Source organism: Neomonachus schauinslandi, chromosome 15 (genome assembly GCF_002201575.2).
Source record: "Neomonachus schauinslandi chromosome 15, ASM220157v2, whole genome shotgun sequence".
In the NCBI taxonomy this organism is placed as follows: Eukaryota; Metazoa; Chordata; class Mammalia; order Carnivora; family Phocidae; genus Neomonachus; species Neomonachus schauinslandi.
The window spans coordinates 13,647,840-13,665,394 of record NC_058417.1 but is presented as its reverse complement, the minus strand read 5'-3'; the positions used below and the strand labels follow the sequence as shown (position 1 = coordinate 13,665,394).

Sequence of the window (17,555 nt, the reverse complement as noted above, 5' to 3'; positions counted from 1 at the left end):
GTTTTGCATGCGACCATCGGGTGTGTGTGTGTGTGTGTGTGTGTGTGTGTGTGTGTTTCGTAGTATATAATTTTATTACATGTGTAGCCTTCACAGTCAAGATACAGAAGAAGTCCAGCAACACAAGGATCCCTTGTGTGGCCCTTTCATAAGCATGCTCACCTCCCTCTTGCCTCCATCATCCCTTCCCACCTCTAGTCCCTGAGCCCTGGCAACCACTAATGTATTCTCCACTTTCTAAAGCTTTGTCATTTCAAAAATGTTACATAAGTGGAATCATACACTATATATAACCTTTGGGTATTGGCTCTTTTTCCCATTCAGGGAGATTCATCCAAGTTCTTAAGTGTATCAGTAGGGTTCATTTCTTTTTCATGGCTGCATAGCATTCCATGGTATAAATATACTATGGTCTGTTTAACTAGTCACCCTTTGAGGGATATCTGGGTGGGATATCTAGTTTGAGGCTATTATGAATAAAGCTGCTCTGAACATTTGTATATAGGTTTTTGGGTGAACGTAAGTTTTCATTTCTCTGGGGCAAATGCTGAGGAGCATATGCTGGGTTTATGCTAATTACATGTGTAGTTTTGTAAGAAGCTGCTGAACTGTTTTCTGGAGTGGTTGTTCCATTTTGCATTCCTACCAGGAATGTATGCATAATGCATTTCCTCTACATCCTCACCAGCATTTGGTGTTGTTACTATTTTCTAATTTTAGCCATTCTGATAGATGTGTAGTGATGTCTCATTATGGTTTTAATTTATATTTTTCTAATGGTGGCTAATGGTGTTGAACATCTTTTCATGTGCTTATTTGCCATCTGTATACAGATATATATATCTCTTTGGGTGAAATGGCTGTTCATGTCTTTTAACCATTTCTTTTTCTTTTCTTTTTAAGATTGTATTTTTAAGTAATCTCTACACCCAACGTGGGGCTTGAACTCACAACCCTGACATCAAGAGTCGCACGCTCCGACTCAGCCAGCTAGGTGCCCCTCTTTTGACCACTTTCTCATTGGATTTTTTTTTTTACTGTTCAAAAACTTTTTATAACAGCTTTATTGAGGTGTAACTCACATTTAATATGATTCACAACGGTTTGAGAATTAGATCTCAATAAAGTGTATGATTCGGTGGTTTGTAGTATATTCACAGAGTTGTAAAACCATCACCACTATCTAACTCCAGAAAATTTTTATCAACCCCCAAAGAAACCCCATACCCATTAGCAGTTACTCCATCACCATTCTCTCCAGTTCCCATCATCAAAAATCGACTTTCTGTCTCTATGGATTTGGCTGTTCTGGACACTTCATGTAAATGGAATCATAATATGTGGTCTTTTATGTGCTTTTGCTTAACATGTTTTCAAGTTTCATCCATGTTGTAGCATGAGTCAGTTGTGCATTCCTTTGATGGCAGAATTATATATTGTATGGACATACCACATTTCGTTTATCTATTTGTCAGTTGATGGACATTCTGGTTATTTCCACTTTTGGGCTGTTATGAATAATGCTGCTTTTAACATTCATGTGCAAACTTTTGTGTGGATTTATGTTTTCATTTTTCTTGGATATATTCTTAGGAGTAGAATTACTGGGCCATATGGTAACTCTATGCTTAGCCCTTTGAAGAACTGCCAGATTGTTTTCCAAAGAGACAGCACCGTTTTATATTCCCACCAGCAGTGTATAAGGCTTCTGACTTTTCTGTATCTTCACCATCAGTTCTTTTTTTTTTAAAGATGTATTTTTTTTTTTAGAGAGAGAGAGAGAGCACGCAAGTGGGGGGGAGGGGCAGAGGGAGAGGGAGAAAAATCCTCAAGCAAACTCCCCACTGAGCTTGGAGCCTGACAACGGGGCTCGATCCCAGGACCCTGAGATCATGACCTGAGCTGAAATCTGGAGTCTGCTGCTCAACTGACTGAGCCACCCAGGTGCCCCCTCACCATCAGTTCTTATCTTTCCTTTTGATTATAGCCACCCAGGGCGTGTGAAGTGGTATCTCATTATGATTTTGGTTACTACTGAGTTTTGAGAGTTCTTTATATATTCTAGATACTAGTCCTTTGTCAGAAGTCCAACTATTAATTTTTCATTTATGGAATGGTTTTTGGTATCAAGTCTAAGAACTCTTTGCTTCAGCTTTGCATTTTGTACTGACCGGCAGCCTTTGTTGAGATAGCAAGTCCTCATTAACCAGCCCCGAAGTTCCGGCTCTGCTGAGTGAGCTATTTGTCCTTCCTCCAGTCAAGCAGAGCCACTGGCTGGCAAATGTGTTGGGGGTTAGGGAGAAAGGAAGAAAAGGACCAGGTAGCTGGACAACCACATTCCTTCCCTTGGCATCAAGAATGCTTTTCTGACTCTTACCCCTGATTCTGTTTCTCTTTCAGACCCTGGAGGAGGAGCTATTTGGGAACAATGAGGAGAGCCCAGCTTTCAAGGAATTCTTGGATCTTTTGGGGGACACGATCACACTGCAGGATTTCAAAGGGTAAGTTTCAGCCAACGGATGGCTCCGGCCCTATTGATGAAATCCTAGAGTAAGGGAGAGGGGCAACAGCTGAGTCTCAGGGGGTATGTGAGAGGTAAAAACACACACAAGAAACATGGAATCATTTTTCAGCAAGTGATCAACATTCACCTACATTCCTAAGGCAACGGGTGACGTGGGGGATAATCCAGAATGGCACATTATCTGAACGGCACCGACGTTGGCCTTCTGATGCATGATGAAACTGCTCAGACTAAGAGTGAAATGAATCCACCTTCTCTGTCACTCACCTGCCGGGGCTTCAGGAAAGAGGGCCCTGTGCAGTTTTAGGGGAAGTGGCCCATTTCAGATAACACACAAAAAGAATGGATAATTAAGAGTTGGTGGAAATACAGTAATCTCCCTGGAAGGAACCTATGTAGCAGTCTCTGGTTCTCTAAGTGGAAAGAAAGAATTTTGGGGCTATTGCTTGGAAGACTCTGGTCCCTGATTTCCCTTGACAAAGGAGCATTTGAGCAGGGCCTTCCGGCCTGGCCAGCCTGTTCCATGCTTTGTGGCTGGCACACAGCTGAGCCCCAAGGACCCCCTGCTTCAGCAGCCAAATTAACAGAATCTCCTATCAGGTGCAAAAGTGCCCAGCTCTGGGTCTGGTGTGTAGTGGGTATTCAGTAATTACTTTCTTCCTCCGCTCCCTTCTCTTCTCCTCTTCTTCTCCCCCCACCCCACCCCTCTTCTGTCTGCCTCCCCCTCCAAGGTCATCACGGCCGCCTGGAGTCAGTCACACATGGCTAAAAGTCCCACTTCCACCACTTACTGGCTCTGTGTCTTTGAACAAGTGACTTACTCCCCGAAAGCCTCAGTTTCCTCATCTGTAAAAGGGGGGTAAAGATAGTGCTGACGCCGCCAGGTTGTCGTGCACATGAAACAGCTAGGCTGGTGCCCCACGTGGAGTCAGCACGGGGAGTCTTCGAGTTCTTGCTCTTCTTGTGCCACCTTCCATTGACTCCGAGATGCCTTCAACGTAAGATGCATCCTGATTTCAGAGATGCTAAACTATGAAAAAAGGTGTGCCTTAGAATAGATGAAATAAAGGCTCTTCAAACCAGGAAGAACCCCAGAGATCAGGGACTTCTAGCCCTTTATGGTATAGAGGAAGGAAACCGAGGCAGATTAAGACAGGTTAAGTGATGTGCCCGAGGTCACGCGCTGACTTAGTGGCAGAAGCAGCGGCAGAACCCGGAGCGCCTGGCTCCTGGGCTGGTGAGCTTCCTGCCATGCCGGGCGGGGCACGTTTTCTGGTTTGTGTTACAGTGCTTGTGGGGACTGACGTCCAGGGTCTGCTTTATTTCATTTTCTTAAAGGACCTGCATCCTCCTCCCCTTACTGAAGAATGTGATCCATGGCCGGGAGCCACATGTCTATAAAGGAAGAAGGGGCGGCTCCCGGAAGCCCACCCAGTGTCTTAGTACTTTCCTTTCCTGCCTTTGAGGAGATACCCGGAGAGGGGCTCCTTGGACGCCGCTAGCTTGGGTGCTGCTGTGGCTGGGTCTCCACATGAGGGACTGGCTAGGTGGAAATCCAGACTCTTCAGGCTGATTCTGGATGCTCCCCACAGGATGGCTGCTTGCCCTGGCTCTGGGCTGAGGATCTGGACATGGCCTTGCAGAGAGGAAAGGCTTATGCCCAGCCGTGGGGGCCACTGGCACCTCGGATGGCGTTTGTCTGGGACTGCGGATGGGTGACCTCCCTTCCCACTGACCGTATGGATGTTCTGCCTGTGTCTTTTAAATAACAGGCTTATGGGTAGAACTCCGGGGCTCGTGTGCTCAGGAGCATGGACCTACCTGCGCTGTGCACATCATTCTCTCTGTGCCCCTACTCTCGCGTGTCTTCTCATTCCTTCTCCTGCCCCCGTAGCCTCAGGGAAAGCACCACGTAGCCTACTTCTTCTCACACTCTCCCTCCCTGCTCTTGCCCTGTTTTACTGACAGTTTCCGTGGAGGCCTGGATGTGACCCATGGACAAACAGGGGTGGAATCCGTGTACACGATATTCCGGGACAGGGAGATCATGTTTCACGTCTCCACAAAGCTGCCATTTACCGAGGGAGATGCCCAGCAGGTAACCTGGTTCGGGAAGGTGTTGGGAGCATGGGGCATGTGAGGTGAAAGCCTGCTTCTGGTCTTGGGTACTTGAGGGGCTGGGACCCCCTCCCCACTTTCATAATCCGGAGGCCAGTCTGTTCCATCACGCTAACCCACCCAGGCAGCACATCAGCCCGTGTGGGAGTCAGGACAGGGCTCCCGGTTGTTCTGCTCTGCCCGGTGGGGAACCTGCAGCTCAGCATGGTTAGAAGACTGTGTCCTAGTTGACTAGGGGCAGAGCTGGGAGCAGAGTCCAAGTGCCCTGCTCATGGTGGGTGGTGGTGAGGAGGATGTGTTGGCATTTGCAAGTAGCAGCTTGATACCAGCTCTGCCACGTGGGGATACCTGGCTCCGGCCAAGCTGGTGAACCTTGTGGCCTCATGTTCCTCAGCTGTAAAACAGACACCACCACCTAAGTCAGGGGCTTGTTGTGGGCATCACAGAATGTTCTGAAGGTAGGGCTCAGTACGGTATCTGGCTTGTGGCAGGCTTCCTTCCTGACCATTGCCCTCCTTCCTGCCCCAGTGATGGGTGGCAGCTCCCCCCCAGCCATGGTGGTCATTGCTTTACCCCCCCCCCCTCAACCTTTCTAGTCTCATGGCCTCATCCTTGCTGCACCTGCTCGTGGGCAGGAGTTCGGCCTTCACCTCAACCAGGGAACCTGGATGAGACCTCTGCATCCAGCGTTTTCCTGCCCTCCCTCTCATTTGCTGCTTCTGAGAGTGGCATGTCCCCAGGGTGGCCCGGCTCTTTTCTCGGTGAGCCCTGAAGTCAGCAGCTGGGGCCTGGCTGTTGCGCCATCTGCCCCCTCCCACTCTTTGTGCCTTTTCAGTCTCTAGGAAACTCAGAAAGGAAGGTAGGCTCTTCCCCAGACTCTGACCCATTCCTCTCTGAGCAGGGAACTGAGGAGGGAGCACAGATGTAATACTGTAAACATAGTGCCTGGCTTCTTAGGGAAAAAGGAAATTGGCAAATGAGACTGTGATTTGGCTCTAAAATAACCACTGAATGTTCCAGAAACAAATGGGAGCAGGATTCCTTTTGAATCCAAAGTAGGTTTTCTCTCCACCTTTGTTTCTCTGTTCCTTCATGGCCTCCTTGCCCCCTGCCCCAGCCTGGGGCTCTCTTTCAGTCTCCCCCATATTCAGGGGGACATACACAGAGCTTGGCTCTCTGCAAGGACTGAATAAATATTAATTTTCTGCTCCCAAGAAATGGGAGGAGGTGGGTGGGATAAGTGAGACAATTTGTGTAAAAGTGCCCAGCATGGGGCTCAGTCTATAGCAGTGCTCTGTAAATAAAGAAAGTCAGTGTGAAACGCAGGGCCTGCATGCCTTAGGTGCTTAATAAAGGAACAAACACATAGGTAAGCACCTCGCCAGGCCTCCATGGCCCCAGTAGTTGAAGTCATGCATGTGAGCACCACAGCATGGTTCCTGACGCACAGTAGGTGCTCGGTGATTGAGAGCACCTGTGGAAGGACCTGGCCCCGTTTGGGACACTGAATCGGCCTTGGATTTCTCTCCCGTGACCTCTGCCAAGCCAGGTCCCCTCTTTCTCTAAGCGTGGCTCTCCTTCCCTCTGGTATAGAATGATCTGCCCGCTCATCCCTGCTCATCCACATTTCCATCAAGCGCTGCCCCCTCCCTCCCCCACCTCTACCTCCTCTTCCAGGAAGCCTTCTTGGGTTAGCACCAGGCCTCTGATTTTGCCCTCCTTTCTGCCCCCAGAGTGCCAGACGCTTTGTGTGTGGCAGCTGATGTAGCACGTGCTGGCTGGTGCCTTTGTTACTATTCTCAGATGGCTTCACCCCCTTTGTGTCCCTTCCGGATCCATTACAGGCCAGGGCAAAACCCGCTCCTCACCTTTTAACTCTTCTCCCCGAGCCCTACGTCAGGGCTCTGCATGCTGTCGAGCTCAGTAACGTGCTCGCTAGCCTCTACCTAACATCTTAGGCATCTTTCCCATTTTTTCTTTTTGGTGGCTTCTGAAGATTGAAAAAAAGAAAAAAGCTCCCCTGGAGAGCTAGGTCTCAGTTTCAGGGTTTCTGTATAAAGATAGAATAATGAGGAATTTCCTGTATAGATCTAGTCTGTTTTCAGGATGTTCCTAGCTGGCTTACAACAACGGACCCCTTTTTGTTTAGCTCCAGAGAAAGAGACACATTGGGAATGACATTGTGGCCATCATCTTCCAAGAAGAAAATACACCATTTGTCCCAGATATGATTGCCTCCAACTTCTTACATGCCTACATTGTTGTGCAGGCCGAGAACCCAGGCATGGAGACCCCATCCTACAAGGTGAGGAGAACGGCTCGTTGGAGGAATTGGGGGGCGCAGGCACTTCACACCTTCTGGATTTAGTAATGTCAAGGACCACTAGTTCTCCATGGCTCCTCAGCAATGCTCCTAGCATTGGTGTGATCAGTTTTCTAGAAATCCCAGGTTTCTGGGATTTGGGAGCTAGACTCTTGGTGGAAGGCACCTTCTGAGGTCATCTCATCCGTCTGGCTGCCTCTGGGTTCAACAGCATCTCACTCAAGGGTTGAGAAGCCCCTGGTGTCTCTGTTTGGAATCTGGTGAGACCGTTGGCTGGACTAAGGCAAAGCCAGAGGAGACAAAAAAAAGAAAAGGTTGGAGGTGGGGGCACCGTCAGGAAAGGGAGAGGAAACAGGGTGGTAACAAACAAAGGGAAAGAAAGTAGAAGGAGAAATGTTTATGGTGAGAATGGTGGAGGACAGGGGGCCTGGTAGACCCTGGCCATGGGGTGGTTCCTTCTGGTTTAGCTGTTCTGGAAGAAATGATCGATCTTAATTTGAAGACTCCCAGGGAGGTGGGGTTGCAAGCAGCTGAGTTGAAGCCTCCAGGTCAATAAGCGGTCTTCCAAAATGGCTTAGTGTCCTCCCTAATGCAGGTAAGCCCCAGCATCCTCACCCTGCCCATTTCTGGTGGTTGTACGACCAGCCCTGCCCTTCTCTTCTCCATGAGAAACAGTTCTGACCTCTTGGGCAACAGTTTCTCTCTATCTCAGTGGTGTTGGGGGTGTGTGATCCAAGGGAGATAGACTGAGGCAGGGTCTTTAATGTGGATGTTAGTCTTTGAACCCCTTGTGGATATGTGCAAAATGTTGTTTATGCACAAAATGTTGAGTTTATGTGCTGCTTTGCGTTTTAGGGGGAGAGAGACCAAAGCTCAAATTCTCAGAGAGCTCCCTGTTCCCCACAGTGTTAGGAACCACCGTTCTAACAGGAAATGAGCGCGTCATTGCTAAGGGGAAATTGGGAGACCTGAAAATGTAGTAACTATGTCATAACCTGGCCAGTGCTGTTCCAAGGGCTCATGAAGTCCTAGTGCTTCAGGGCCATCTTCATGAAGTATCAACTTTGCTTGAAGACTTTTGAAAAGAAAATGATGTCATGTAATTGTTACATCAGTAGAAACCCACATATTTTAAGTGCACCAACTTTAAAACTAAATATGAGACTACAAATAAAACCCCACACTCTCCTAAGAGGAAAGCTGATTCTTTCATATCCCCATGTTCATATTCCTGCTCCTTTGTCACTGAGCAATTTCAGCCGAAAAGTCCAAAAAGCTGCGGTTTGGGCATTTCCTTGAAGGATCACCTTCCTAGACCAACATGGGCATTCACTTCAGACGGCTGCTTGATTTGTTGATGGAAGCAAGTGTATTCAGTCGGTGGCTCCTGTATGCCTGGCTAGGGGTGGGGCATGTGGAGGTGACATATAGAACCGGCCTCCCGGGAGGGAGAGAGGACCATGGAGGTGCAGTTCAGCCCCTGGGCCGCTCAGCCAGCCAGCTGGCTCTTTTCCCAGCCAGTAGAGGTAGAGGGCCACCGCGGAGGGTCCTCGAGGTGAAGCTGTGTGGTAGGAGGGCTCCCTGCCCCTGCCGGGCAGTCATGTCCAAATGTGTGGCTTGTGTGCTGGGCCTCTGCTGGCAGAATGGGGTCTCTCGTGGATGCTTAGTATTTGTTTTTAGCTCCCGATAGGAAATGGAACTCAGCTAACTGGCTTCTCCACTTTCCCAAGAGCTTAGTAGAGTGGGAAAATACAGCAATCCAAATAAAGCACCACCTCACCTTCAGCTTTGATGCTGGAAGTCTTTACCAAGTCTTCCCAGCCACAGCCCATGGTCCAGGGAAAAGCTCTGTCCTCAGAGAGGGTGATGATGGCAGAGAAGCAGGACCCACAGAAAGAGCCGGACTGTCCCAGGCTGTGGGACCGTGTGGCACTGGCCGGGCAAACATCTGGGCCGGAAAGGCAAGACTTGTGAGTGGGGGACCGGGGGTGCAGAGTGCAGGGAGGGGGCCCAGCCTTCCAAGGCACTCCCCAAAGCTGTGTCCATTCACGCTCCCAGCAGCACCCCAGGTGATGAGAAGACTGGGGAGGACCTGGTCAGATTCCTCAGAGGGTCCAGGGTGAAATGGGACCTTCGCTGACCTCTGCAGACTTGGGGGCTATGGCAGAGGAGGCTGGGATAGCCCCAGGGAGCTGTGCACTGGGGAGGATGAACAGGAAAGAGGAGGAAAGGAAGGGAAGGACAGGGTAGGAATGTGCAGGAAAGGCCCCCCAGACCGAGAGGCTCAGGAGCTGGGGCTTCTGGTCCTGGCCCTGCCTCTGACTACTCTGTGACCTTGGGCCAGTTCCTTCCCTCTCTGGACTTCAGCTTCCATTTGTGTGAAATGAGGAAGTGGACTAGATCGTCTCTGTTCCTTCCAGCCCTGATATACTGCAGGAACGGAAGTGGGACGGGGTGGGGGTGCTGAGGACGAGGGGCGTGTGTGTGTGTGTGTGTGTGTGAGAGAGAGAGAGAGAGAGAGAGAGATTAGAAAGTGGTTTAGGGGAACTCTGTAGTATTTCGGGTGTCCTTTATTAGGTTTGGGTCAGCAGGGAAAGTAAGAAAAAACAAAACAAAAGCACTGGCTAGCAGGTTGCCCCTCCCCGGGTACTTGCTCTATACCAGGCACTGTGCTGGGCCCTTAGAAGCCCAGTCTTCTTGAATCTTCCCAAGCCCCTGGTCAGGCAGGATCTCGTTAGCCCTATTTTATAGAAGGAAGTTGAGGCTGAGAGCTTAAGTTCCTTAAGGCCTGGGCCACAGAGCCCGGAAGTGGTAGAGCTGAAGTCTCTGTCCAGGCCTGCCTGCGGTCTGCATCCCTGAGCCGTTGGAACAGGGGGACTTGGCTCCCACACTCAGGTGACATCGCATTATTTCTCAGACATGAATTTTGTCCCTGCCCTGCCAGATTGGAAGGGAACTCCAGCTGAGCCATCACTCAGACTCCCTCCTCTTCCCGTCTGAGGTCACCCTGGCCCTGGTGCCTGAGGTCCTGCAAAGGTCTCAGGAATCCTATGAGAAGCCCACCACTGGGGAGGGGTCCTGTCTGGATGCACCCCTTCCCCTCACTGCTGATCTGGTGCTTGAGCACCCCGACACAGTTTCGAAGGCTGCCCCGCTGCACTTGGCCGTGGCACCCCAGGTTTGGAGCCCCCGGAGGCTCCCCACCTCCCTGGTGGACGCTTGTACTCATGCCCCAAGCCTCCTTCTGCTTTCCAGCCTCTCTCCTCAGCCCTGCCCTGCCCCCTGCTGGGAGGCGCGCACTGACTTTAGAAAACGGAAGACTTGGTTGTGTTCTGGCGACTTCTGCTTTCCGCCCAGCAACCCACCTGTCCTCAAGAGGAGGGACCAGCAAAGACCCAGGCACTGTGTTGGAAAGGGGTCAGGAGAGGGAACACAGTGGGGGCAGAAGATGCAGGACTGTCACCAGGAAGGATCCTGTCTCCTGCTTTTCTGACACGGCTGCTGTGGTGGGCTTGGCGGGCTGGGAGACCCGGCCGGTGGAAGAGCACGTCTGAAGCTCCTTACCCAGTCAGCACAGACGGCTCTAGTGTAAGCCGGAGCGGGGGGCACTGGGGTGGCAAGAGGGCAGAGGCCTGACCCCTGGCCTCCTCCCAGGTGCCTTCCCACCACCCCTCCCCAGATTCCTGTGCGCAGTGGGTGGTGGAGGGGGACTGTGTGGGGCAGCCGGAGCCAGCCAGAAATCCTGTCAGCTGAACACACACCGTTTCCTAATTCCGGGCATGCAGACAGCCTTGAGCTTGGGGAGAGAAAGCCGTACTGACCAGCTCTCTCCCACTTTATCCTTCCAGACCCTGGCAGGGCCTTCCCTTGGCCTGGCTCCGAGCTGCCTGCTCGCCCGGTCTGGCAGGCTCTTGGCATCTGCCCTACTTCACAGGCCAGGGAGGCTGGCGGCGCGCCAGGGCCAGGCTCACGTCAGTGGCCATCTGGGAGAGGGAGAGGGCAGAGTCTCCAGAGAGGCCTGTGGCCTCGTGGGTGAGAACGGGTGAAACTGGGGCACCTCCACGCAGGGAGAGCAGCTGGACGTGTGGGGCCTGTCCTGTGCCTGGGAGCCTCCCACTGCCTTAGTTCCTGCCTCCCCAGGCTGGCCAGAGCCTGGCGCATCCTGTGCGGGGCACCTGGATGTCCCCCCACCCACAGTTCCCAGCCTGGGCCCCGGCGCTCAGTTCAGGCCTCAGCCAGGCCGTCTGATGCGGCGTGTGGGGCCAGGGCGTCTGAACACTGGTCCGCCAACCGCACAGAAGCTCTGAGGAGCATGTAACAGTTGCCCATTCCTGGCTCCACCCCAGAGCTTGTGATTCAGGAGGTTTGGGGTGGAGCCCATGCAGTCAGTATTTATTTTTTAAACACTTAAAGTGATTCTGATGTATGGCCAGGCTCGGGAGCCAGCGTTGTGGGATACGAGCCCCACAGCGGGGTCGGGGGTCTGGATTCTCTGGTCGTCTCTGCGGCTGACCCATCACCTGTGTGCTTGTGGGGAGATGGCTCCAGTCTCTGGACGTGTCTCCTCGTCAGTAAAGCAGGGCCAGCAGTTCTCACTTTGCCTTCTCCGTGGGGTGACTGTCCAGTCAGATGAGGCAACAGGTAGGGCCTCCTGGGCACTTGGGCTGCGTTCGAAGTCGGGCCCCAGGCGACGCCTCAGCCCTGTCCTGCCATCTTGCCAGACTTGCTGCTGGCCTCCAGGAATGCAGATGGGAGCGTGCGGATGGCTTTGTGCCGTCCGGCCCCACTTGTACCAGCGGCCACATGGCCCTACTGGTGATGGCTCGTGGGAATGTTGTGTTTGGATTCTGGGGAGGGGTGGAGGTGTGCTGTGAGCAGTGGGCGTCCCTAGGGCCAGGGCTCGGGATGCATTATCTTCCTCAGCTTGGATCTCTTCCCCCCCGGCCCATACCAACACTCTGTTTCAGGTCTCAGTCACTGCACGGGAAGATGTGCCCGCCTTTGGCCCCCCTCTGCCCAGCCCTCCTGTTTTCCAGAAGGTAAGGAATTCCCCTCCCTGCTCTCCTCTTACCTGAGACTCCGGGTTTCAGTATCTGAGCGGCAGGGGCTGCAGTGGGGCTAAATCTGGGCTGGAGCACCTTTGGCAGGCTTGGGAGGATCTCCTCACTTGGGGTCTCTCCCACCGCTCCTCGCGCTGCCAGTCTGGTCTAGCACAGCACTTCTTGTCAGGGTGTTTGACTCTGGGGTTGCCTTTCCGCGAGAAGAAGGGTTTTTGCACTTAGGCCTCATTCCGAGAAGCCTCGGACAAGAATTGCCTCCAGTCATGGAAATGGTGTGGAGGGGGTTGATTTCCCGGGACCAGGACACCTGGTTTCCACCAGTCGGCATCTTAGCAGGTGGTCCTGGTCTGGGCTAGAAAATGACCAGATGTCCGAAGGGGACCCTTTAGGGGCTCTCCCCAGAAGCCCCATTCTGTGTAGCTGTCACTGTGGCTGAAAGCCCTTTCAGCAACAGCTGAGACTGGGGGAGTCGCCGAGCTTCTTGTCTGTTCCAGGGCCCGGAGTTCAGGGAGTTTCTGCTCACCAAGCTCACCAACGCAGAGAACGCTTGCTGCAAGTCAGACAAGTTTGCGAAGCTGGAGGTCAGTGTGCTGTTTCTGGACATCTTCCTCCTGCCTTCCTGGCTGCTTGTTAGCCAGTCTCTCCTGGGGGTCTGTTCTTGGGGGCTGCGCAAGGTGAGGAGCGCCGTCTTTGCCCCCCCCTCGAAGCCTTCAGCCCTGTGTTGGTATAGGAACTCTTTCTTCTTGTGGAAACTCCACCCAAACCTTAGGTCTAGCCAACCATTCACTGGTCATTTATTGAGCACCTGCTGTGTGCCAGGCTCTGTTCTGTTCCCTGTGATACAGGGGTAAGTGAGGCGCAGTTTCTGCCTTCCAGAGCTTTTGGGCTGGTGGGAAGGGGCCATTACTTAAGAGACAGGTTATGGTACGGTGTCGGCACGGGGCTATGATGGAGGCCAGCACAGGGGCTGTGACTGCCTCTGCCTGTGAGGAACTGGGATGTGTTCAGAGAGGGCTTCTTGGAGGAGGTGGCCCTTGAGCTGCTGAATTTAGATATCTGATGAGCCTTTTGCCAGGAGGAGAGATTGGGGAGGGTTATTCCAGGCATGGGAAACAGCATAAGCAAAGGCCAGGCAGATCAGAGCATGACTTTTGAGGGAGCTCCAGAGGGTTTGAGAGGGCCTGAGAGGAGGACTCGTGTGGGGGTGGAGACTCAGCTGGAGGTGGTGTTGTTTGGGTCAGGTCAGGAAGGGCTTTGAACTCTGGAAGTGATGAGGTGCTCATAAAGTACTTAGTGTGTTAGATTACTCTGGCGGCCATGAGAAGGGCAGATGGCTAGGGAGGAGGGCAGGAAGGGTGGCAGGTTAGAGGCTGTTATAGGAGTCCAGGAGGGAATGGTTTGGGGTCAGGGTCAGGAAGACTTTATGGACTCCTGTATGTATAGGGTGGGGCAAAGTGGAATTGCGGGGCGGCTCTTGGGCACTGACATGGGGGCCTTTGGGATGCGATGTCTGTGAGGCTCTGCTGGGGGAGGTGCCTGCAGGGGCTGCGGCTGGTGTGTGTGAATGGCGCCCCCTGGAGGTCATCTGCGTGGCCCTGTTCCACCGTCCGGACTGAGAAGAGCCGTGCTGGCAGCCCTGGGCCAGCCCCTGGTACCTGGCTGTGGAGCTTGGGGCAGAGGTCCGAGCTGGGAGTCAGCAGGGTAGAGGCATGGGACGGCCCACGGAGAAGGGGCAGGGGAAGAGGGCAGAGGCCAGCCACAGAGCTTTCGTGGTAGCTGCGGTATTTGTGAGTAGGGAGCCCAGCCAGGCCTCGGGTCCACGCTGTCCCTGGGATGCTGGTGGCTAGGTGTCGGGAGACCCCAGGGAGAGGGCCCGTCTCTGTCCTCCGTGCCAACTCCATCATCCCCACCGTCTTTCCTTTCAGGACCGGACGAGGGCCGCCCTGCTGGACAACCTCCACGATGAGCTTCACGCGCACACGCAGGCTATGCTGGGGCTGGGCCCCGAAGAGGACAAGTTTGAGAATGGGGGCCATGGGGGATTCCTGGAGTCTTTCAAGGTACGGGCACAAGAGTGGCTGGCACCGTGTGTGGTGGGGGGGACGCACAAGGGACGGGGTGCAAGGTCGCCGGCCCCAGAGCCCGAGTGCCAGCATGGCAGTGTTGGCAGAGGGCGGGGCCGTCAGGAAGTGCGAGCCGTCAGAGCAGCCGGCGGCGTCCCCGGCGTCCTCCACATCCTTCCTTGATGCGGATCATCTCCCGGCCCAGGAGTCTGAGCAGCAGGGACAGGGAGAGAGTCGGCAGCAGGAGAGGAACCAGTCCCAACCAAGAACGTTACTGCCTTCGACACCTCCTTCTGTGTCAGGATGAGGAGCCCAGGGCAGGATGACCCGAGCGAGGACACAGCTTTCGTTTGGGGTCTTTGGCAGCCACTGTGCGGTACTGGCAATGAGTTTTTCCAACTGGCAGGGCATTGGAGGACCTGGCCAGGGCCAGTGCGATGGAGTTACAGGCAAGTAACTCCCTGTGGACTTTGCAAAAGGAAGAACTTTCTAACCATAACATAACGAGCTGCTAAAAGAAGCAGTGAGCTCCCTGTTCATGGCAGTATTCAAGTAGAGCTTGGCCAGCCCCTGGGCCGGCGTGAGGTACAGGAGGTGTATGGTCCCGGGCTCACTGAGTGCTGTGGTCCGCACAGCACCGATGCCCAGCACCGAGCTTGACCCTGGCTGTTCTCCTGTGCAGTCAGCGGGGCAGACCTCGTCCTTCCCACGTGCACAGGAGGGGACAGACCAAGGGAGGCGACAGGACTGCTCCAAATCTTACACCTACTTACAGGTAGAGAAACAGGCTCAGGTTTTCTGGTTCTTAGGTTAGCGTTCTGCTGGACTGCCCATTGCAGAATGATTGGTGAGGGGCCAGTATGTGTGGGGCCAGAGTTAGCCCTGCGTGTGTTAGAACCCCAGCTCCCCTGGTGTGATCCGGGTCTCCGAGCTGCAGGGTTCTCCTCAACGACACAGGGATGGTAAGTCGGATGTCCGCAGTTGCTGGAGGAGTTCACCCAAGCCAGACCGGATGCCCGACAGTGTGCGTTGCCTGGAACATGGCAGACGCTCAGTGAGAGTGTCAGCGGCTGGTGTTGGGTCGGGTGGACGCTCCACACGCACCGTCCCATGTAAGGCCTCACAGTGCCCTTGGTGCCCTGTGTGGAGGGCTGTTATGATGGGGATAATAGTTCATTCCCGATTCGATGAACTATGGGTGTCATTTTACGTGTGAGGAAATGAAGGCTCAAAGAGACAAAGTAAGTTGCGTCCGAGTCTGCTGATTGCAGAGCCTGTGTTCTCCGCGAGCCGGCCTCTGGTTCCCGGCTCCGGTAAGATTCTACCCACGCTAGCGCGGCCTGGGCAGGCCTGGGGTCTGTCCCTGGCTGCCCGGCTGGCCCGCAGATAGCAGGGCACAGCTGCTGAGATTCCTCAAGGGGGCAGGAGGGTAGGAGGCGAGCTCCTTGTCCAGGCTGGTGGGACATTCCTGGGGCAGCTGTTTCAGGCTTCATGGACAGCAGCAGCCAGGGCGAAACAGGAGAAAGTGGAGATCAGGAGGAGAGGGGCGTGAGGCAGAGGAGGGGCCGGGGAGGAAAGAGGGCGCCAGGTCGGCTAGCCTGGGGTCGGGGGGTGAGGCCCAGTAAATAGGAACACCTGTGTAGGCCGCACCCCCACCATGTCAAGCATATCCCAATGCTCCCACACCCCACGGGAGCTGTAAGTTATATATGGCTTCAGCTGTAGGGGACCAGCTAACATAATGTGATAGTTTGCACATTTTAAAGAAGCGTGTGTTGCTTTCAGGTTTGCAAGTTTCTTTCTGTATTTGGAAGTTCATCATTTTTTTTTTTTTTTCAAGTTTCAAGGGTTTTTATAACCTGGAAAAGCTTGGGGGCTCCGGACACTGCCCGTGGTGCCCATGAAGAAAACGGCCCAGCAGCTACACGCAGGCTGTGGGTCTTAAAGGAGGGCGGCCTGAGGCCTTTTGTCCGGTCCCCTGCCTCTGGAGGGGGAGCCATTGATCTGCCTTTGCCTCCAGTGGCTCCGACTGAAGGGGTTTCGTTTCTTTTTTTTTTTTTAAATTTGATTGTTATGTTAGTCACCATACATCATTGGTTTTTGATGTGGTGATCCACGATCCATTGTTTTCGTATAACACCCAGTGCTCCATGCAGTACGTGCCCTCCTTAATACCCATCACCAGGCTAACCCATGCCCCTCCCCCCTCCCTTCTAAAACCCGGTTTGTTTCTCAGAGTCCATAGTCTCTCATGGTTCATCTCTCCCTCCAATTCCCCCCCCATTTTTCCCTTCTTTCTCCTAATGTCCTCCATGCTATTCCTTATGTTCCACAAATAAGTGAAACCATATGATAATTGACTTTCTCTGCTTGACTTATCTCACTTAGCATAATCTCCTCCAGTCCCATCCATGTTGATGTAAAAGTTGGGTATTCATCCTTTCTGATGGCTGAGTAATATTCCATTGTATATATGGACCACATCTTCTTTTTTTAATTTAATTTTATTTTTTTAAGATTTTATTTATTTGAGAGAGAGACACAGCAAGAGAGGGAACACAAGCAGAGGGAGTGGGAGAGGGAGAAGCAGGCTTCCTGTGGAGCGGGGAGCCCAGTGTGGGGCTCGATCCCAGGACCCTGGGATCATGACCTGAGCCGAAGGCAGACGCTTAATGACTGAGCCACCCAGGCACCCCTGGACCACATCTTCTTTATCCATTCATCTGTTGAAGGGTATGTCGGCTCTTTCCACAGTTTGGCTATCACGGACATTGCTGCTATGGACATTGGGGTGCATATGGCCCTTCTTTTCACTACATCTGTATCTTTGGGGTAAATACCCAGGAGTGCAATTGCTGGGTCATAGGGTAGCTCTATTTTTTATTTTTTGAGGCACCTACACACTGTTTTCCAAAGTGGCTGTACCAACTTGCATTCCCACCAACAGTGTAAGAGGGTTCCCCTTTCTCCACAACCTCTCCAACATTTGTTTCTTGCCTTGTCAATTTTTGCCATTCTAACTGGTGTAAGGTGGTATCTCAGTGTGCTTTTGATTTGAATTTCCCTGATGGCTAATGATGATGAACATTTTTTCATGTGTCTGTTAGCCATTTGTATGTCTTCTTCAGAGAAGGGTCTGTTCATCTCTTCTGCCCATTTTTTGACTTGATTATTTGTTTTTTGGGTGTTGAGTTTGAGAAGTTCTTTATCGATCTTGGATACCAGCCCTTTATTTGTAGTGTCATTTGCAAATATCTTCTCCCATTCTGTGGGTTGCCTCTCGTGTCCTAGAGGCAGAGAGGACCCCTCCCAAGATCAAGGAAAACAGGCCAACACCCCGGCATGTAATAGTAAAACTTGCAAATCTTAGAATCGACTGAAGGGGTTTCTAAGAGAGGAGAGGCTTCGAGACTTTATCGTTACTCGTCTTTGATCCAATAGTTCAGGGCCTTTTCCTGTTCAGCCTT

General features: G+C 52.6%; 1 protein-coding gene across 1 annotated transcript in view; it reads left to right on the top strand.

Annotated features, from left to right (window-relative positions):
- RAP1GAP2 (RAP1 GTPase activating protein 2) overlaps positions 1-17,555 on the top strand; it is a 107,045-nt gene that overhangs the window by 74,795 nt on the left and 14,695 nt on the right. Inside the window, exons 10-15 of the mRNA XM_021704431.2 lie at positions 2,401-2,501; positions 4,493-4,622; positions 6,792-6,947; positions 11,933-12,004; positions 12,520-12,606; positions 13,951-14,085. Coding sequence (XP_021560106.2) covers positions 2,401-2,501; positions 4,493-4,622; positions 6,792-6,947; positions 11,933-12,004; positions 12,520-12,606; positions 13,951-14,085 — 681 coding nt within the window. The remainder of the gene's footprint in view (positions 1-2,400; positions 2,502-4,492; positions 4,623-6,791; positions 6,948-11,932; positions 12,005-12,519; positions 12,607-13,950; positions 14,086-17,555) is intronic.